Source organism: Oryzias latipes, chromosome 6, assembly GCF_002234675.1.
Source record: "Oryzias latipes chromosome 6, ASM223467v1".
NCBI lineage: Eukaryota > Metazoa > Chordata > Actinopteri > Beloniformes > Adrianichthyidae > Oryzias > Oryzias latipes.
Window position 1 is genome coordinate 18,012,304 of NC_019864.2, and position 21,398 is coordinate 18,033,701.

At 39.6% G+C, this 21,398-nt stretch overlaps 2 protein-coding genes across 7 annotated transcripts in view; one reads left to right on the top strand and one right to left on the bottom strand.

Moving 5' to 3' along the window:
* The first annotated feature begins 959 nt into the window (after nucleotides 1-959).
* LOC101159669 (ras and EF-hand domain-containing protein) lies at nucleotides 960-17,075 on the top strand. 2 transcript variants are annotated; one of them, XM_023955824.1, is made up of 17 exons: nucleotides 971-1,645; nucleotides 5,301-5,453; nucleotides 11,611-11,701; nucleotides 12,425-12,520; nucleotides 14,320-14,397; nucleotides 14,478-14,593; nucleotides 14,673-14,741; nucleotides 14,827-14,908; nucleotides 14,978-15,051; nucleotides 15,143-15,302; nucleotides 15,400-15,501; nucleotides 15,616-15,760; nucleotides 16,091-16,172; nucleotides 16,297-16,411; nucleotides 16,505-16,618; nucleotides 16,696-16,772; nucleotides 16,849-17,075. In XM_023955824.1, the coding sequence occupies exons 1-17, from the start codon at nucleotides 1,344-1,346 to the stop codon at nucleotides 16,949-16,951; spliced, it is 1,959 nt and encodes a 652-aa protein (XP_023811592.1). In that variant the 5' UTR covers nucleotides 971-1,343; the 3' UTR covers nucleotides 16,952-17,075. The 2 variants fall into 2 exon arrangements, with proteins under 2 accessions (XP_023811593.1, XP_023811592.1); XM_023955825.1 differs by lacking the exons at nucleotides 16,505-16,618; nucleotides 16,696-16,772; nucleotides 16,849-17,075 and having other exon boundaries at nucleotides 960-1,645; nucleotides 16,091-16,177; nucleotides 16,297-16,410.
* A 220-nt stretch (nucleotides 17,076-17,295) lies between these two features.
* The window catches only part of LOC105354225 (peptidyl-prolyl cis-trans isomerase FKBP8-like), a 35,250-nt gene continuing 31,147 nt past the window's right edge, over nucleotides 17,296-21,398 (bottom strand). For all 5 annotated transcript variants that reach the window (XM_023955828.1, XM_023955826.1, XM_023955827.1 and 2 more), the window contains 5 exons: nucleotides 20,984-21,201; nucleotides 19,457-19,638; nucleotides 19,222-19,299; nucleotides 17,725-17,862; nucleotides 17,296-17,647 (listed from right to left, as the gene is read on the bottom strand). In XM_023955828.1, the coding sequence (XP_023811596.1) occupies nucleotides 17,561-17,647; nucleotides 17,725-17,862; nucleotides 19,222-19,299; nucleotides 19,457-19,638; nucleotides 20,984-21,201 (703 nt within the window). In that variant the 3' untranslated portion in view covers nucleotides 17,296-17,560. The remainder of the gene's footprint in view (nucleotides 17,648-17,724; nucleotides 17,863-19,221; nucleotides 19,300-19,456; nucleotides 19,639-20,983; nucleotides 21,202-21,398) is intronic.

A 21,398-nucleotide genomic window follows, 5' to 3' on the forward strand; every position in this document is an offset into this window, starting at 1 on the left:
ATATAAAAAAAACCACTTTATTTTAATTTTTCAAATAAAGATCAAATGGACAATATTTTGTATTTGAATGAACCATGACTTCAGGTACATTTCTATTGGTTCACACTTGGTGATCCCTGCAGCTTTTCCATCAAAATATTCGATTTTATCCCATTTACCCAAACCCAAAGCACTATAACTCACTTACCTAGTAGATGGTTAAGCCTAACCTTTAAATTTAAAACTACAGAGGACCACAAGAGTCTCTTAAAACGTAAGAATAAATTCACATTTCACATTAAAAGAGGAATCATATTGTTCCTTATTAATTGGTTGATTTGCAAATGGGTTTACAAAAAAAGGTCACAAAAATTGAGAGGATAAAAAGTTCAGCAAATAGGATTTGCACATAACAAAAATAGAAAAAGTAACCTCCTGTTTTTATCTGTAAAATGAAAATAATTTTTCTAATAAAATGAAGGATTTATGCGATTTGGTTCTTCTTTAAGAATAAGTATTTACAAATGCAATTTTAAATATTTTTGTAAACAATGTTATAATTGCATCAAGCAATTAATAAAGTACGATCCTTTTATTCTTTTAAAACACATTTCACAACATGGAATTACAAAAGTTATTCTTATGTACATTCTATTTTCTAGTTAAAAAGTATTTCTTTATTTTTAATTCACAAGTTTTAATTAATTGATTCAATTATTGATCATCCAAAAGCTGAAATAAATTTTGCCAATCTTTTGTTAGGGCACCTATAAATACTTCGTCTGTTCTAAAAGTGTGACAGTATATTTGAAGTTTAATTTTTATATGCTATCTATATATTGTAAACTTACTTCATAAAATAAACCGGCTTAAGTATACTAATTTTTGCTTCGGGCAGAGAGAAACTGCTTTGCATTCCTTTACAACAGGACACTCCTATCCCATTACACACATAAACACTCATGTTGACATTCTTCATCCATTTTTTTATCTTGGTTTGACGCATTTCCTCAAACAGTGGAATACAGAGAAGAAAGATAATTAAACGTTGACAGATATCACACACCTGAAAGGTAAATAGACGCGAGCTGGTGATTCCTAACTTAACTTTGCGCGCATGCGTGATGCACTTTCTAAAACAAACAGTTCCAAACTGGAGCTGCTGCGGTAACTGACGGAGGTTGGTCACACGTTGAACCCGTCTCTATACAGACAGATACCGGCCTTCCCTTAGAACCGGACCAGTCCATGGCTCCTCGGTATTTCTGATCCCGCAATAGAGTGCGGAGCGAGTAGTTCCCCGCAGCTGCGGTCGGGTTCAGACGCTTAGAATTGTCCATTCTGCGCGTGTCCTGCTGCTAAACATGAACCGTCCCAACCTTCGGAGACTCTTCTCTGCGTGTGATGTGAACAAGTCTGGTCATATCGAGTTCGAGGACTTCACCGTCGTCTGCCGGGAGCTCAACGTCCCCGAGAGAGACGCTAGAACTTTGTTCGACAAGTTCGGGGCGTCCGAGGATGGATTCATCGACTACGACAGGTTTTCCTCCAGCTTCCAGGAGGTTTCTGAGATTCTGGACCTGGCCTCGTTTGACGCAGGTGCATCACAGGCGGTGTGGGAAGAGTTTGAGGAGAAGATGGGCGCGGAGGTGCTGCTCTCTGACAGGTAAAGCGAAACTCGCATGCAACGGCTGCTGCTAGCATCTTCACGTTAGCTCGAAAAACCTGGAAGAAGTTTATCGGAAGCATACATGTTTACGTTTTTAAAAAATAAGTAAATAATGTAATTAGTTATTGTTTAAAATCTATCAGAAAAAGTCCGAATGTTAAGAGAAAAATAAAATTAGCTTTTTTTTTTTTTTAGCTGACAGCAATACATTAAATAAATAAATTCATGATTGAATTTAGGAAATTAAACTAAAAAGTTGGCACAAAAAATAATTTTTTAAAAAGTTATTTTATAAAGTACCACACCTGTTAATCAAACAGTGATGCGCTCCTTCATTGTCAACCTTACAAATGGGTTTAATCCTGGTTATAAACTAACTTGACACGGCTGCACTAAAATTTAACAAAGCCATGGGCTCGAATGCATGGAAGAGCCCCCACCCCCACACTTCTTAAAATGAATAGTATCCATCCAAGTTACATTTTAAAAATAAAATGAATAACAAGTTATTGATTTATTCTAATGAATGTTAAGTCCCAATCATAACTATATTACTATTATTCTAATTAACTAAGAGTTGTTGAATTTGGTAGGCACTTGTCACGGCGCCGTGACATAAACCGCCTACAAATGCTGCCCAAGAAGAACGCAGCCTTCTAATTTGGTCACAGCCATAGTTTCTGCCTAGGACCAGGAGTTTAGTAGAAATTCGCCACAGAGTTGTGGGTGAGACTGATGACTGGGTGGGGGGTGGGGATGTTAACCAGTACTTCTTTCCCATCATCCCTCTATTCACACTCTCTCTTTTTAGCTTACAGTCCCTCACAACCCTAAGCTAATGTTAGCGGTGCAACAAAAATGGCGAGCGCTGTTGGAGCTATCCAGTCAGATGCCAGCTCGGACGAGGAAAACGCAGACATACGTGAATCTAGTCGTCCACAGGTGGATGTATCAGAATAGGGCGGAGCAGGGAGGCTGGGGCCTACAGATTGTAGTTTGTAAGCAACAAATACTGTACTAGCTTTTTCAAATGGCAGTTATTTCGTCTGATTCACCACGATTTGAAGAAACGCTCAGAAACACACCTTCAATCTAAATTTTTTCTTATCTGTCCTCTGTCATGAGAAAAGAACTACAAGAACATGTTAAAAACACTAAAAAATACAATCATCATTGGAGTAGGTCTTTAAGCAGCATCAGTTAGCCATGTGCAGAAATCAGTTTCCCTTTAAAGCACAATAAAGTGTAACATCATTTAGACACGTCCGATTTTATATGTTGGTTAAGAATATTTCCATCTTTTTTCTAAAGTGTATGTGACAACTGTTTTAAAGAAATAAAAACCCAAACAGTATTGGTTTGAGAATGAAAATTTAAAAATTCAATCTATGTTTATTTGAAGCAATATAGATTAAGAGTTTGTCTGTCTTAGACTCTCAAGGGAAAAATATTATTTCTAACCTATACAATGGATTTACTAAATTCTTTGAAAAAGTCTCACATTTTTAAGTTTCAATTTCTATGATAATGGTATCCATAATCATAGAAATGACACAACACTTTTAAACATAACTTAGAAAAAATAATACTGTTGATAAACAACAAAGGTAAGTCGTGTTATTTTTTGGTTTTGGTTTGATCATTTTTTCTTCGCATAAACACTTGAAAAGTGTCACACTGAGTGAGTAATCTGCAGTGTGGGGATAATAAATATTTGTGTACACTTAAGCGTATATTTATGATGTAATGTTCATTGTAGATACAATAATAAGAGACAGGGTGTAAAAACGAATCCAGGAAATCGCATTGCATCATTTTAAGTCATTTATTTGTCAATAACTAAAGTGCAACCCAATACTTTGTAATGTAAACTTAGCTGCTATTGACGGATATCAATCGTTTCTTGTAGGTCTTTGCTGTAAAGCAGCTCCAAAGCATTATGTTACCACCCCCGTGCTTCACAGTGGCGATGCTGTCTTTGGGATACAACTCTGCATTCTTTCCCTTCCTAACACAGCGAGTGGCTTTTATAACAAAGAATTTCTTTTCAGTCTCATCTGACTATATGAGATTCTCCCAATCGTCTCTGACAAACTTTAGATGGACCTGGACATGTTCTGTCTTAAGCTGGAGGACAGTTGGAGCACTGCAGGATTTGAATTTGAAAACATTATTTGATGCACTTGGGTTATAAATATTTTGTTGTCAAATGAGATGTAGTGCTTTGTCTCTGAGGTGCAGATATAGAACTCAGGGACACCTGTTGCCGTGTCACATTAACATGTAGTGGTGTAACCATTAGTTGAAGTTTAGAGGTGGTTACTGAAAAAGGATGGTTTGTCTTTTGTTTCTAATGAATAATGTTTGTTTAAAGGTGGTACAGGTGACAATAAAAAATCAAAAGGATACCTTAATAATGTACAAACACATTTTAAAGAAGTCATTTCTGTGTCATCATCACTGATGTCATTTGGTTTGTAGAAGCAGGAAGTGGATTGTACTTCCTCCTTTTCCTCCTGGGAGCCAGGTAAGTGAGGTAACTGGTCAAACAGGTAGTCTGTCTGCACAATTAAGGAAACCAATGAAGTTGAAACCTCAGCAGTGATGTATTTGGTTGATAAGCCTGGAAGATTGAAGATATCTTTGGAATTTATTATGGTTGAGATTGTTGGTTTATTTTATTTTTCTTCTTCATAATACTGTTGCACCTAGAGTCCTGGTTCATCACACTGGTGTGTGAGTAGCAGATTTAAGTGCTCATGTGTCTTTTTAGTTTCTCCAAAGAGTGTAGTTTTTTATGTTTTGTTATTTTGGTGGTTGTAGAGGTCCAGTTTCTTCCTGCAGATTAAGCTTATTCAGTAACTTCTACTCTGATGAATTCAGTAGAAAACTCTTCAGAATCCCAAACATTCCGTGGATGGATGGATTTTTTCCCCGTTGTTGCTGCACCACACACTCTGGAAGATTCATCCTCTTAGAAAAATGTCTACATAATTGGTGTTTATTTCTTTAAAAAACAGTAAGTTGAAGATCAGCAAATACCTTCTTAATTTCTTACATTATTTGTGTTCCACACTGGACATTTAATAAAGTTTTAGAAATTAATGTTTACATGCAGACTCCAAAAAGGCTGTAATCGCTTTACTGCCCACATTAAGGAAAAAAATAATTACAATGTTTTGTTAGTTTTGCCTAAGTAAACCTAGTAATCTCACAAGCAAATATTTACTCACAGATGGTACACTATGTTGTAATTCGCTTTCAATTTGTTTACATTTATTATCTGTTTTGGGGAAGTCTTGGTCAAATGGATTAAGCTATTCTTTTCATTTATGTTGTAATGAGTTTCATTAAGAGTATTTAATAGTAGATCCTGTTTCCAATCAAGATGTTCACAGTGCCACCTGTAAAATATTTACTGTTAAACTCAACCTCAATGCTTAGAAAAAGTCTAATGCATTTCATTTTAAAGGATTCTATTTAACTTGATTCTTAAAAAAACGGTTAACATAAAGTTTCTGTATTTTTTTTGCTTGTTTTTATTGTTTTACATTTAATATCTTCTTTGGAGTTTGCAGCAGCATGCGAACGTGACATTGCTTATTAACACATGTTCAACACTGATGATGATTATTTGTTCTTGTCTTTTTAGTCTCAGGGAGCAGCTGGCTGATCTTCACCGAGCCATCCACGCCTCTGCAAACATGACTCTTCTGAGAGCTTTCGAGGAAGTCATCCAGGCCGTCATCAGCCAAGGCCTGGAAACCAAACAGCAGTGTGAACGCCTGGAGACCAGTTTGAAGCTGTAAGGAAGAAAAAAACACTCTCCCTCTTCAAAACTCAGAGCTCTGCCATGTGGAAGAAAAGGAATCAGGAATCAGGAGGAATCAGGAAACTTTATTGTCATTTTATCATGATAAAACGAAATTAGGCTCTCTGGTCCCGGGCCAGCCGTTTACATTCAGACATAAATAATATATATCAATAATAATGTCAGTAAAATATCAGTCTGTTATGGTGTGGTTCCTGATGAGTATTGCACAGAAGTATTTTTCAAATTGCACAGTATTTTATGTTAAGTATTGCACAGCCCTGTGATATTGCACTTGGGAATTAGCTTGTTGTCCATAGAGGGGGGGGGGGGGGGGGGGGGGGTGCAGTGATCAACCGGAGTTAAGCAGTCTGACTGCTTCAGGAAAGAAACTGTTCCTCAGTCTGGTGGTCCTGCTCTTTATGCTCCTCAGCCTCCTGCCTGAGGGGAGCAGGGAGAACAGAGGGTGTGAGGGGTGGGTGGGGTCTTTCAGGATGCGAGAGGCCCGTTTCCTGCATCTGGTCGTATAGATGTCAGTGGTGGACGGCAGGCTGCAGCCCACAGTCCTCTGTGCAGATGGGTTCTAGAATAATAGACCTTTAATGCTCCATTAAAGATACACATTCTTTTAATTCTGAGCATTCATTTTACTTTAAAGTTAGATATTCATTCATTCATCTTCTAAGCCGTTTTATCCCTTTTGGGGTCACGGGGCTGCTGGAGCCTATCCTAACCACATGTGGGCAAAGGGAGGGGACACCCTGGACATGTCACCAGTGTGTCGCAGGGCCACAATCACACACCCATGCACTCACATTCACACCTATTGACAATTTCGAGTAACCAATGAACCTATGAAGCATTTTTTTGGACGGTGGGAGGAAGTCGGAGTCCCACAGAGAAATCCCAGGCATGCGCAGTAAGGTCCCCCATTGGTGTCTGTTTCTTGACCCCGGGGGCCTTCTTGCTGTGAGGCAAGAGTGCTAACCACTGCGCCACCATTTAGTTAGATATGTACAGCTCCATTTTAAAACTGACAACCTTTTAAGGTGTTTTTGTTTTTTTTTTACTCTGGAAAGCTAAACTCGTGTAAGTCATAGCAATTATGTTAAATTGGTTGAATGAAGTAAAGTGTAAAATCTGCTTAAAAATGATTTGACTTTCACATGAACAGGAAGGAGGAAAGAGAAAAGGTATTGACCTATTGTGGTTCAGAACATTCACCAAATGCACCAAATGCAGCAAAATCATCCAAAATAAAAGTATTGTGGAAAAAATATATAATCTTTTGCTTAGTCAATTTCTAAAAATCAAACTTATGGATGATTAACTACAAGCTTCTTATGTGATCACAATAACTCTGGCATACTTGAATGACTGGATAGTGAAAGGATAGTGATCTTCAAATGTTGTTTTCTCGTTTCTTATGTAAGAACTTGCGATTTCTGTTTTTGACTGACAGAAATAGAAGACAATACAAAATGAAATAGCTAAAAAAAAGTCTGTGCTTTTATTATAATGTTTTATTTCAGATTGTGCAATATCAGGTAACTGTTTCATTTGCGAGGTCAAAAGAAAAAAAAAAACCCAGATCATTCTTCCTGGTTTATGCATTCTTTAAGTTCACCCTGACGGGAAACCTTTGCTGTAAGAAGAGGCGGCTCCTTTGCTGCTCATCTGTGTACTTTTGTTTCATTATTAAGAAAAAGAATGTGGACTATCTTCTGTGTTAATCCTGCATGTCCATCAAGGAACAAAACAAAAAAGTGTGCTCGACTGTCAGAAACATTTATGTGTCCATGAGCTAAACACTTTTTTGAGGAAGCTTTGACGTTCAGGCTTTAATTTCTGATAATGTACACTTCGTCAGGCATTATCCCTTACAGAAGTCTTGTGAAGCTGCATTGCTGGGAGTTTTAAGCCCTGAGTTTTAGCAGAACGACCAAAGAATTGAACACTAAGAAAGCTGTACATTCTTGTTTTGATGGTGACAGTGATTCCTCTCACAAAATCACGTGCCCGCTCTCTTATTTTTTCTTTTACATTGGAGTCTGCTCTCTTTTGTATTTCTAAATTATTACATTTTCCTTTAGTCTATAACAGATTTTATTCTTTCGCTGCTTCAGTTTCCAACACTTCTCTTTTGTCCTCTAACCTTTGTTCCTTTATTCTGTTTCCTGTCTTCTCATGACCCCAAACCCACGGCAGCAGATGGTCACCCTTACTGAGTCTGGTGCTGCTGGAGGTTTCCTTCCTTTGTCGTCCATTGCTTACTCAGTATGGAAAAGCCTCTGTCATCTGGATTTACCTTACATTTAACATTATTATAAGACATTGAAGACACTGGCCTCATTGGAATGATCTTGACTAAATTGAAAAGTTTCAAATGACCTGGATCATACCAATCGCTTGAATTTATGGGGGTGATTGTGTTGCACTTTGAGAAACTGTTGTGAATTGTTCCCTTTTTATAAATAAACTGTATTAAAATAAATAAAGCAGAGGCATTATTATTAGTACCGAAGCTTTGAATTTGAGAAGAACACTTATTTTTAAATATTCTATATGTACTGATGAAAATAGTTTCTCTCACACAGTATTATTGTTTTTCTCTCAGACTTTCTCACGACATTCATGCAAACATATGCACGGGTCACCAAATTTAAGATATTTCTCATTAGGTGCATTTTGTCCGTTTAATTGTGAGGCTGTGGACTACTGTTGGTGGAAGAAAGAGGGGAGGCAGAAGGGTCCGTGGCCAGAGAGAGAAGGGAAAAGGCAGGAACATAGGTTTGAGAATAGGGACTCTTAACGTTGGCACAATGACAGGGAAAGGCAGAGAGCTGGCAGACATGATGGAGAGAAGGAAGGTAGATGTACTGTGTGTGCAGGAGACAAGGTGGAAGGGCAGCAAGGCACGTAGTATTGGAGGAGGATACAAACTGTTCTATCATGGTGTTGATAGGAAGAGAAACGGGGTAGGAGTGATTCTGAAGGGGGAGTTTGTAAACAGTGTTCTAGAGGTGAAAAGAGTCTCAGACAGGATGATGAGCCTAAAGTTAGAAATTGAAGGGGTGATGGTGAATGTAGTCAGTGGGTATGCGCCACAGGTTGGCTGTGAGTTAGAAGTGAAGGAGAGATTCTGGAGTGAGTTGGATGAGGTCATAGAGAGTTTTCCCAGAGGAGAGAGAGTTGTTATTGGAGCAGACTTTAATGGGCATGTTGGTGAGGGCAACAGAGGTGATGAGGAGGTGATGGGCAGGTTTGGTGTGAAGGAAAGGAATCTGGAGGGACAGATGGTGGTGGACTTTGCGAAGAGGATGGAAATGGCTGTAGTCAACACTTACTTCCAGAAGAGAGAGGAACATAGAGTGACATACAGAAGTGGAGGTAGGAGTACTCAGGTGGACTACTTCCTATGCAGACGAGGTCATTTGAGAGAGGTTATTGACTGCAAAGTGGTGGTAGGAGAGAGTGTAGCCAGACAGCACCGCATGGTGGTGTGTAAGATGACTCTGGAGGTCAGGAAGAAGAAGAGAGGGAAAACAGAAAAGAAGACCAAGTGGTGGAAGCTACAGAATAAAGAAACTTGTGAGGAATTTAGGCAGAAGTTGAGGCAGGTCCTGGGTGGTCAGGATGAGCTTCCAGAGGACTGGGAAACTACAGCAGAGATTATCAGGGAAACAGGTAGGAAGGTGCTAGGTGTGTCATCTGGAAAGAGGAAAGACGGTAAAGAGACTTGGTGGTGGAATGAGGAAATACAGGACTGCGTCCAGAGGAAGAGGTTGGCTAAAAGGAAGTGGGATGTAGAAAGGACTGAGGAAGGTAGACAGGAGTACAAGGAAGCGCAGCGTAGAGTGAAAAGAGAGGTGGCAAAGGCCAAACAGAAAGCTTACGATGAGCTATATGACAGGTTAGACACAAAGGAAGGAGAAAAGGACTTGTACAGGCTAGCCAGACAGAGAGACAGAGATGGGAAGGACGCGCAACAGATAAGGGTGATTAAGGACAGAGATGGAAAGGTGCTAACAACCCAGGAGAGTGTACAGAAAAGATGGAAGGAGTATTTTGAGGAGCTGATGAACGAGGAAAATGACAGGGAAAGAAGGGAGGAAGATGTGGTTGGTGTGGAGCAGGAAGTAGCAGAGATTGGAAAGGATGAGGTTAGGAAGGCTCTGAAAAGGATGAAGAGCGGAAAGGCCGTTGGTCCTGATGACGTACCTGTGGAGGTATGGAAGTGCCTAGGAGAGACAGCAGTGGAATTTCTAACAAGGTTGTTCAATAGGTTTTTAGAGAGTGAGAAGATGCCTGAGGAATGGAGGAGAAGCGTTCTGGTCCCGATCTTTAAGAACAAGGGTGACACGCAGAACTGCAGCAACTATAGAGGAATAAAGTTGATGAGCCACACAATGAAGCTGTGGGAAAGAGTAGTGGAAGCCAGGCTTAGGAAGAAGGTGGAGATTTGTGAGCAGCAGTATGGTTTCATGCCCCGTAAGAGCACCACTGATGCCATTTTTGCTTTGAGAATGTTGATGGAAAAGTACAGAGAAGGTCAGAAGGAGCTGCATTGTGTGTTCGTAGATTTAGAGAAGGCGTATGACAGGGTGCCGAGGGAGGAGCTGTGGTACTGTATGAGGTCGTCTGGAGTGGCAGAGAAGTATGTCAGAGTAGTTCAGGACATGTATGAGAGAAGTATGACGGTGGTGAGATGTGCTGTAGGTCAGACAGAGGAGTTCAAGGTGGAGATGGGACTACACCAAGGATCAGCTTTGAGTCCTTTTTTGTTTGCTATGCTGATGGACAGGCTGACAGACGAGGTAAGACAGGAATCTCCCTGGACAATGATGTTTGCGGATGACATTGTAATTTGCAGTGAGAGTAGAGAGCAGGTGGAGGAACAGCTAGAGAGGTGGAGGTTTGCTCTGGAAAGAAGAGGCATGAAGGTCAGTCGTAGTAAGACAGAATACATGTGTCTGAACGAGAGGGATCAAGGTAGAAGCGTTAGGTTACAGGGGACTGAGGTGAAGAAGGTGCAGGAGTTTAAGTACTTGGGGTCAACAGTTCAGTGTGATGGGGATTGTGGAAAAGAGGTGAAGAGGCGAGTGCAGGCAGGTTGGAGCGGTTGGAGGAAAGTGTCAGGAGTGTTGTGTGACAGAAGAGTGCCAGCAAGACTCAAAGGAAAGGTGTACAAGACAGTGGTGAGACCAGCTCTGCTCTATGGGTTAGAGACGGTAGCAGTGAGACAGAGACAAGAGGCTGAGATGGAGGTAGCGGAGATGAAGATGTTGAGGTTCTCCTTAGGAGTGACCAGGTTAGACAGGATGAGGAACGAGTACATCAGAGGGACGGCTCATGTTGCCTGTGTTAGCGACAAAGTCAGAGAAGCCAGACTGAGATGGTTTGGACATGTTCAGAGGAGGGATAGTGGATATATTGGTAGAAGGATGTTGGAGATGGAGCTGCCTGGCAGGAGGGCAAGAGGACGGCCAAAGAGGAGATACATGGATGTCTTAACAGAGGACATGAAGTTGGCTAATGTTAGGGTAGAAGATGTCCATGATAGAGTGAGGTGGAAAAGGATGATTCGCTGTGGCGACCCCTGATGGGAAAAGCCGAAAGAGAAAGAAGAATTGTGAGGCTGTGCTGTTTATGCATGCCAGCTCTCTTCGCTTCAGCTGGCTCCCACTATTGGAAGGTGACATTCCTCCTTTGAGGAAGTTGGAAGACTTAAAAATGAGCTGCTCCACCCTTTCATTTGATGCCATTTTCAAATGGGGTTATCTTTGTATTGTTTTTTTTTTTTTACTGTCTATTTACTCTTTTTATGTTACAACTTTTTTCAATTTCCTTTAGCTTTTGTAATATAGGAACATGTGTGAAACAGAATTTTCTTTTTTCAAAGATGTGGGACATTTGTGTCACCTTCTTCACAATGAACTCCCCCACGAGCTCCGAGTTTTGGTTCATTCTTTGTCTGATGCGAGCAGATAGAGGTGACTGCTTCTTGTTCAGGGAAATGTGATTTTGAAATAATGACAGTGTGGACGCATTCTTTCTCCTGTTGTATTTTTTCAAAGGGAGAATTTTCCTTTTTGGGTTAACAGGAGAGACTGCGAGCAAAAATCTGATTTAGCCTTTTCTTTATCATCAGAACTGAAGGGCTGAACAACAGTCAGCTCGCAGAAATGGAGGAGGATATCCAGCAGCAGCTTGAAAAAACAGAGGAGCGGGTGCGAGACGAGGTGAGTGCATCACCTGTAGAATTCACAGTGTTTTGTTTTTTTTGGAAAAGGCTAAGAACTCCTATTACAGATGAGAGTTTCTACTCCATCAGAGTACACATGTTAAGTTTATAGAAACTAAAGCAGCTGAAAGTATGTTTTGAACCATAAAAATGCAGTTCAAGTCCCATAACAGCACTCCTTATGTATGAATTCAGGTTGTGTTCACTTATCTGAAACAGATTTTCTGTGGTACGAGAAATCCGTCAAAATGTTTTAGTACGACTTTTGTAAACTAAAAAAGCGTATATTCTTTTTTTCTTTTCTTTTTTTTTTTAGTATTAAGAATACCGTAGTTAGGAGTCTGGGGGAGTGATGTGTATCGTGCCTCAACATAATGAACAGAAATGTCGTTTTTATATTTTGTTAAAAAATTGAGAATTATTGTAGATAAAGTTTGACTTATCTGTCGTCTTAATCCCTCTGTAAAGCCTGTTTTTGACAGATGAATGAGGCAAATAGTTTGCTCCAATCAATCCCTCTAATCAGTTGCATAGCTCTTTGCATTCTGGGTAGTGTAGTCATAATACAACATATAACTGTTTTGAATGCGCCCTGTAATTCGGTGCACCTTATGGTTTGGATAATCCGGCCTGCCTTTCTTCACACAGAGTCTCTGGAAATTAAATGAGCTTCAGTGCAGGTTTGCACCCTCCTCATCTTTTTGTTTTTCACGGTTTGTAGGAACAAAACAAATTGGATGCAGCTATGGCAACCATGAAGGCGAAGCATGAAGAAGAGATTGCGGACCTTCATGCCACAGTCAACAGACTGTTAAAAGTAAGATTTCTACCATATTTTCCGGACTATAAGTCGCCCTTTTTTTCATAGTTTGGCAAGGGGTGCGACTTATACTCCGCAGCGACTTATATTAGAAATAATTGAAATAAATACATTGTTAGCCCTCCTGTTATGTTCATTTGTGAGGAACAGAGATGATGTTCCTGGGTCAATCTGATGTATGAGGTATGTTAAGTGTTAAGAGTATGTTAAGTGACTCAGAGAATCAGAAAACCTTTTTTTTACAGTAAGATCTTGAAGGCTAACAACATAATATTCTATTTTCCAATGATTTCATAGATTCAGAAATGCAATAAAAGTGAAAACTGTTTCTACAAATACAGGATGAAAACAGAGTATTAGTTGGCCAATGATGCTTCATGAAAAGAATAAATAAATAAGTTTGAGAAAAAATTACTGTGAAATTATTAGATAAACAGTCTGCTATGATTGTGTCATATAAGGTTGTGAAAGTTAAAATGCGACTTATAGTCCAGTGCGACTTATCTGTGTTTTTTTCTACTTTATAATGCATTTTTGGGCTGGTGCGACTTATACTCCGGTGCGACTTATAGTCCGGAAAATACGGTAATTGTTCTCAGCGTTTGCCTCAATTCCTTGAATAACGAGCTCTCCTGCATCATGTGCAGCTGGGACTCAGTGGGGAAAAACTATGAGATAAAATCAAAAACTTTTAAATTGTTTTCTTTTTTCAGTTTGGCTAAGAGACTTTTTTAAAAATTGAAATAACTATTAAACAATGATGATACTTGAAATGGATATAAATTAGACTTGCAACAAATTTCATCTTTATTTACTTACTTATTTACTTTATTTTAATGTGAACCTCACTCATGAAATTATAAATATTGCTTTTATTCCAGAAGTTACTCAGCCTTTACAATTTTTGTTCAACAAAAACCTTTACTTAGCAGGTCTGCATATCATGGCACAAAAAAAATAGCAACAACACGTCACTGCTTGAGACGAGCTGCCAGTTCCAAAGCTGTACAACCTGTCGCACATGTTGCTTTGCTGTTATGCCGTTTGTAACTTCCACTGCTGTACATTCATTTTTCATCCGGTCCTGTAAAACACTGAACTCTTTAGAAACAGCTTCCTTCACATGTCCGTGATGATCAAATGCGACTCTTTTTGGTCACGGTTCAGGTTATTGTTCAGTGTAATTCTGTAGTGTTATAACACTGTTTACACTATGTCTTCCCATCAATAAAAAAGTTAAAGCAAATGCTCAAACATACAGGAGAAAGGCATAAATGTGCGAATTTATATATTTTTTTCTATTTTAGTTTTAGTTTGTTAGTTAGTTTTCTGCTAAGAATAATTAGCTTGAAGGATTTGATATACCACACAAACGAGGAGTGCTGTTCCAAAAGAATTTCTTCTAGGTGTAAAGTTTGGTGGCAGTTGTCGTCTCTGTCCTCTAGATGGGGACATTTAGCAAAGCTTGGCTGATGGGATAGAACACAATTGACCAGTGAAATTGTTTTATCTCCATTATTAGAGTCCTTAGAGGCAAAATTACAAGAAACTTTAGTGCAGCAATGCTGAGGGTAAAAGAAATGTGACAGCAATCTAAAAAGTTTAAAAATAAATCATTTTACAGCTTTGTGGAAAATTCTTTAATTAATTCTTTCATTGCTTCGTTTTTTTTTATCCCAAACCACTGCAGGAGTTGTGATATGACTGAAATCTTTAAATCTGCAGGTGTAAAGACACTAATGGGTGATTAAAAACTAAAACTGAACATAAATGTGTCGTTTTTTTTTTTTTTAAAGAGTCAAGAGGCCTCTGATCTGCACAAGACAAAAGAGGACACGTTTGCACTCAGAATAAAGATCAACCAACTGTCACAGGTAGGCGAGTGTGCAGGATGTGCGGTCATGACTCCTAATCGGGGTGGACAGAGTTTTCAGCAGCAACGTCTTCTCAACAGGAAAACGAGCAGCTCCGATGCTCTCTGCTGCAAGCAAACACAGAGGTGTCCATCCTGCACTCGGAGCTGGACAAGCTGAAGAACATCAACGCCGACCTGAAAGCCCATCATGAAAGGTGAAACCCGAGTTCAGTTTATGTTTGACAGAAATCAGCAAAGGACATCCATTTCAATAGGAGTTTGGGTTTTTCACAGAGAAAAGGAGGATTTGAAGGGGATGATGATGGAATATGAGTCCTACTCCAGTCAAATCCAGACCCTGCAGTGAGTCTGCCCTTCAGCTGATGATGTCCAGTGTTTAAGAAAATCCCATTTCTATCTAACTTTTTGACCATATTTGCCTCATCAGGGATGTCAATAAGAAGCTGTATGACAGTAATGATGAGCTGCGTTCAGCTTTGGCCAATAAAGTGACAACATCTAAGAGGAGGGTAGGTTTTTTGTTGTTGTTGTTTTATTGCTGCTCACACATTTTCTAAGTGAATGTTGCCCTTCAACAGCTGTCTCCTGAAAACGACATGCCTGCCCGAAAAATGAAGCCTCTGCAACAGAGCACGCTCATCATCGACAGAAGGTACACCCAGCGTCCTCTTCCTGCCTGAAAGCCCTTTGCAGGTTGATCTCTGCCAGTTCATTTCACCGACTTTTGTGGTGCTTGAGTGCAGCTCCGAGCAGAACTCCCACGTGGCCGACTGGGCTGAAAGGTACCTGGACAGTGGGGTCTCAATGCAGATGGACATAACGGAGAGCTTGGGCAGCGACTATGACAGTGACGACGGCAGATGCTCTATGGAAACTGTGCATGCCAGCTACTCTGAGGTGGAGGTCAGACAAACTGAGCAGTACATGATAGTGGGAGAGAGCTATGTAAAGCACCACGCCTCCTTTAGGAACTCTGTGTTGTTTTTCTGCTCTGTTGCAGTTATCAGACGTGAAATCTGAAGCTGCGGTGTCGGTGGCTCCCAGCAGAGCGAGCTCATTTGCCTCCTCCGTGCGAAGACCACTGCCTGCCTTCTCTTCACTAGTAATCACACATAATTTAAGCTTTATTTTGAAAAATACCACCCAAAAATATGTAATTTTGTGTTTTAGAGACACCTTTTGTTTTAATGAATCTCTTTTTGTTATATTTCTGCAGCCCTTTGAAGACAGCATGGTAGATGGTTCAGAACCGGCTCCGATGTACCGCCTAGTTCTAGCAGGAGATGCAGGAGCGGGAAAATCAAGCTTCCTTCTGAGGTTGACCCTCAACGAGTTCAGAGAGGACCTTCAGAGCACACTCGGTGGGTTCCATAGATGGGCACTGAGCAACAAGGACATTTTATTGAAAGCTGACATTTTAATCTGTAAGAAATGACCAAAGCTGCTGCTTCTGGGGTGTTTTTGAGCCTTGGAGAAGAATTGATCACATTAAATTTGAAAGATTTTTCATTTTTACTTGTGTAAATTCCACAGAGATTAAAGATTTTTTTTAAAAGCTCTTAAAATGCTGTTTACAATCATGTAACATGTATTTTCGCTTTTTCTTTTAGTTAAAAGAAAAAAAAGACAAATAAAAACGTACATTTTAAAAGATTAGACAATAAATATTCAGTTTTTGTTGTCACTGTCAGGGGTGGATTTCCAGTTGAAAAAGATGCTGGTGGATGGAGAGATGACGAGTCTGCAGATATGGGACACAGCGGGGCAGGAGAGGTGAGGTCTGTCCTTAAGGGCGTTTCAGAAGAAACTGTTTTGTAGAAAACATCTCTCCGGTGTGAATGTGTAAACACCTTTGATGTTTACACGTTCAAAATGAATTTGCTTTTCCCTCCCTCAGATTCCGGAGTATTGCTAGGTCATATTTCCGGAAAGCTCACGGAGTCTTGCTGCTGTACGATGTGACCTCAGAGCGCAGCTTCCTGAATGTCCGAGCGTGGGTAGACCAGATTCAGGTGACCAGAAACGGTTTCATTAGAGAATCATTTTAACCAAACAATACAAAAAAAAAACATTGATGAGGGTTTTTTATTTTTTATTCTTTTAAGGACTCTACTGATGAGAAGCTCCCCATTTGCATTATTGGAAACAAAGTAGACCTCCGGGAACAGTGTGAAAATCGTAGCTGTGTAAGGAGTTTAGATGGGGAAAAGTTGGCAAAGGTGAGCCTTCATTTCAACTGTTCACTAAATTTGTATCCGCACACAGCTGGCCTTTTAAAAGTTAGCTTGTTTTGCAGGCGTACGGTGCCTTGTTCTGTGAAACAAGCGCCAAAGAGGGAAGCAACATTGTAGAAGCTGTGCTGCACCTTGCAAGGTAATAGGCCAACACTTATTCAAGTGTTTCCCCTCATCTTCCCAATCTTCATCTGTTTTTGTGCCTTTTTCCACAGAGAGGTCAAACTCAACGTCAAATTGAGGAAAACACCTGAATCTGAGGTCAGGCTCGGGGAAACCCACTCAAAGAAGACTGTAAACAGCTGCTGTGGACGGTAGAGCTGCTGTCTGTGCACACAGAGCAAAGGGCTACACACTTTTAATCTGAAAGGAAGAGCAGAGGTGTTCTTTCTTTAAAAACACTTTAATACATTTTTACTATTAAACTTGAGATGTAGCTTTATGAAGTTTTATTCTTTGGTCAGTGTGAAGGGTCTCTGATTTATAAATGCACATGGAAGTATAGTTATATACGCACTTCATTAAAGCAAAGTTGTATTTATAGATTGTTTTATAAACTCTTGTAAATTTATTCAGAATAGGATTTTTATAAAGTCATATTAATGAGTAGAGAACAAACCCAATAGATGAGATTTTGTGCTTTTTTTTTAGACAAGATGACATTTCTTTAAAAAATGTTTATATTTTCAGAAAAATACATTCATCCTTTCTTTGGTTTTCGTACATTTTTTATGAGCTGCACTCGGGTACTGATGAAGGTTTTTACAACGGTCTGATGCTTGAAGACAATGTTTTAGTGAACAACACTTGGCTTTTTACCTCTCACTGAAACTCCCAATAAAAAAGAAAATAAAACCTCAGGCTTTAGTGCTGCTATGTTGATTATCTAATGGAGATCCTTTGAAACAGAATTGGAGGTGGTGGATTTCAGTTTCTTGCAGTCAGAATCACGGATGTCACCAAGCTGCTCAAGGCCACCACTAGAGCTCCCAGTATGAACTTCCATGAAATTCCCTGAAACAAAACACAGAGGGTCCGGATCTTACATGCGGCTCTACACAACACTGAGCGTGTGCAATGTGGTGACTCACAGAAGGTTTCTTCTTGGAGGGAATCAGGAAAGGGGTGATATTGTCTCCCAGTATCTCAGCGGGTTTGGCTTTCCATTGCTGGGTGTCTTTGCCCTCTGATTGCCTTTTGACGAGTTTGGATAACTCTGCGTGGATAGCCTTTACAAACGTAAAAACATCTAAGTTTTAATGTTAAATGCAAAGCATCAACTGCTTCAGATTGTAGGGTCTGATGAGTTGATGCAGACTCGCTGCATTCCTCTGGGGGGGCCTGAATTGTAACTATTTTCCCAATTTTTTTTTTTTTTTAAACTTTCACTTTTTTTATTTTGCGGATAATGAAGGAAAAACATGAATTACTCAAATATTTTCGACATCATCAGATATACTTTACAAAAATCCCAGACATTTCTAGGTGTCACTTTATCTTTAGTCTGAGCAATAGCAGCAGATATGTCTTGTAAACATTTTATGGAAAGTTCTGAACAGTATGAAAGGCTTTACATGAAAATAAAAGCTTTAAATTGATCGCATTTTAGAATTATTTGTTGATAATAACAAACGTGTCTGAATACATTTTTTTTATTTGTCGCCCTCCAAAGGCACTCTACCTCCTTTACTTTGTTTTCAATGCAAATTGGGGCTCTATTTTTTTTTTTTAATATTTTATAGATTTAAATTTTGGCTAAATGTTAGGATCAGTGTGTACACACACACAAACACACACACTAGTGTATCACAGATTAAAATAAAATTGTTTCTGTCTTTTATGTTCTTAACACACTTTTCCAAGTTTATCCTTTTGTCCATTGTGTTTGTTTTTTCTGTAATTTCTTGTACTCACTTTTCATTGTACTTTCCTTGGACTTTTCAAAATAAAAGTATTAACTGGAAAGCTCAGAGCTGTTTGTTCACTGTAAAGGATTTAACAGATTTATCCAAACCTGACAGACAAGTCAAAAACAGATGTTTGGATGGATGTCCTAAAGCAAAATTAAATATTGCTCTCCAAGTCCTTTAAATTGAATGTTTGGGGGTTTTTTTATGGAAAAGTTAAATTGAGTTGTTTAAACTGATAAATACAATTTTTGATGTACAACACCACTTGGCTCTCATTTATGTTTGCCTTGGGGAAAAAACTTTTTTAACATGATCAGTAACGTCTCCTCAGACTTATATGTATAAAAACTTATTTTATTTATATGTATATTAATAACAGTTGACATTAACCAAATGCTCATTCATGAAAAGAAAAGAGAGAAAAAAAAGTCAAATTTAAGTGAGAAATATTTGTTTCCCCTATAGACTGTGTTTTAAACCGCCACATCCTTTAGGCTCTAATTTTCTTCTTTTCCCATAAAGTGTTTCTAAGAAATGGTTACATACAACGTGTGGTGGCGCCTGCTCTCTGTTTCTCTAGAATGTGTGCTTGTGTGTGTGTTTGGGAGCTCTCTGGGTGACAGCAGATTGGGAGGAAACCTGTTGAGGGGAGAAACTTTCTCTCCCACATAATCTCACCTTGGTGGCAGGCTCCAGTTTCAAGGCTTTTTTTAGCACCTCCATGGCCTCTTTGTATTCACCCTTGTCTGACAGCAGCTGAAAGAGATGGAAAGAAGTGCAGGGAGAGCACAGCTGGAGCACTCATGCAACACGGACGGGAAAACACTGAACACAAAAATCAGATAAAAGGAAATGACATCTTCTGAGTTATTGTTTTTTTTTAGTTTTAGCCCGACATGAGGGACCCCCCCACCTTTCCTGCCCGAAAGAGGGCCTTGACGTTGTTCGGCTCAAGGGTCAGGACGTCTCGGCTGGTGTGCAGCGCCTCATTGAACTGCTCCAGCTTCATCTGAGTGGTGGCCAGATTATTCAAACACTTCACCCTATATTCCTGCACCTCTTGGTCCTCAGCCTTCGTGCCGACATGTCCGCCATCTGCAAAGACGAACATCACACTGTGCTGTGCTGCACAACTCTCATCATTTTTATTTTGTTTTGGTTCTGCAGCAGAAAAAATGTGACCAGAAAATTTTATCTTGGAGTCGCTTAACCTTCAAATCCTGGACTTCAGTTTCATTTTTGATGTTCGATAAGTTTTTACCAAAAAATGTACTTCTGAAAAAGCTTGTGACCACACTAATGAGCTCCTGTTTGCACGAGGGAATGCTGCCTGTGACCTGGAGCATGCTGGGTAATGAGTGTCAGCAGTCCAGAGAGCACATCTGTGTTGATGCTCCAGGTTAAACTGTAAATCTGAGTTAACCCCTTGATGCCCAGATTTATTTCCAGATATGAAAAGAAAAATTGAACTGTTTCGAAATTAAAACGGTTAAGTATGGAACAGAGGTGTTTTGATGCGTATTTGCATCAATAGGCGTCAATGGGTTAAGCCTGTTTTTCTATAGATCTTGTTGAAACAGGTTTTCAAATTAGGACTTTAAGTATCAGAACAGGCCGTTTAACACCAACTCATGATCACATTTTCTTTCATTGGAAAAGGTTTTATATTTAGAAGATGCAGGGTTTTTTTTTTGGTATTTTTGCTTAATTCCACAGAAAAAAGGTTAAAAACAACATGCTTCGTGATGGCAAATCAAAGCAGAAGTCATGTTTTTTTTTCTATTTAACAGGTTTGATGCATCAATAGAACAACATTAGGAAACTCAAATATAAGATAATATACTTGTTATTTTTACTTTTGGGTACTCAAGCTCTCTGGATCACTTAGGAACTTTCTATCACTTTGCAAAGAAATGTGTTTGGCTAGATTTAGATTTTTTTTTTTTTTTCGGTGTATGTATTTTTTTCTTGTGGTTGGTCAGTCGGTAACTGTAAAAAAACAAAACAAATGAGAGCCTGTCTGCCCCATATTCTGCTGCTGCTCATCCTCTAATGACCTGATCAGGATGCTCCGACAAACCCCCCTCTTGAGTGCCCCTCTGGAGTCACGCACTGCTCAGCCATCATTAATACATTATGAAACAGTTCATGTTTGTCTCTTTAGCGACTTGTTCAGCCCCAATCGTCCGTCGGTTCTTCTCTGCCTCCTCGCCGATTGAAGCAATTGGGGGGAGAAAACTGAAGCTTTGATTATGCTAAAGAGCAGATATGCTGAGATAAATGGGGTCAGACAGATGGAGTGGAGTGCCTGTTGTGTCACTCCATCTAAGGATGGCAGGAAAATGTGGGCTTACTGTTTTGTGACACTTTAATTTGGCTTGTATTGTCATTTTTTTTAACTTTGTTTCAGCTATTTATGGTTGTTTTAAAGCTGGAATACCTGTGCTGCGAGTAGTCAGCACCTCCAGAGCCACACAGTAAGCCATGGCCGCCAAACTGTATTCCTCCCTCTGGAAATGAAAGTTTCCTCGCTCTCGTTTCTGGTTGCCGATGCGGATGCGGTCGGCTATGGGCAGAGTCAGCGGGTCTGGTTTGTCTCTGATGTCCAGCAGCTGCAGTTGGTAGAGGGTAGGAGCCCATGCTGGAATATCAGGCTCTCTGAAAAACAAAGAAAAAAAAAAGGAGGCCTTGAATGTTTATTATGATGTGTGATCACTCCTTTAGTCAGTCAGTTCTCAGAGTCCAAGCAAAGCTTTTGGAAGACCATCATCAGCAGATGGTAAAACTTTAGGGCCACAGATGGAACAAATACTGTTCCTGAAAAATTATTAGGAAATTATATCATTTTCTAATTT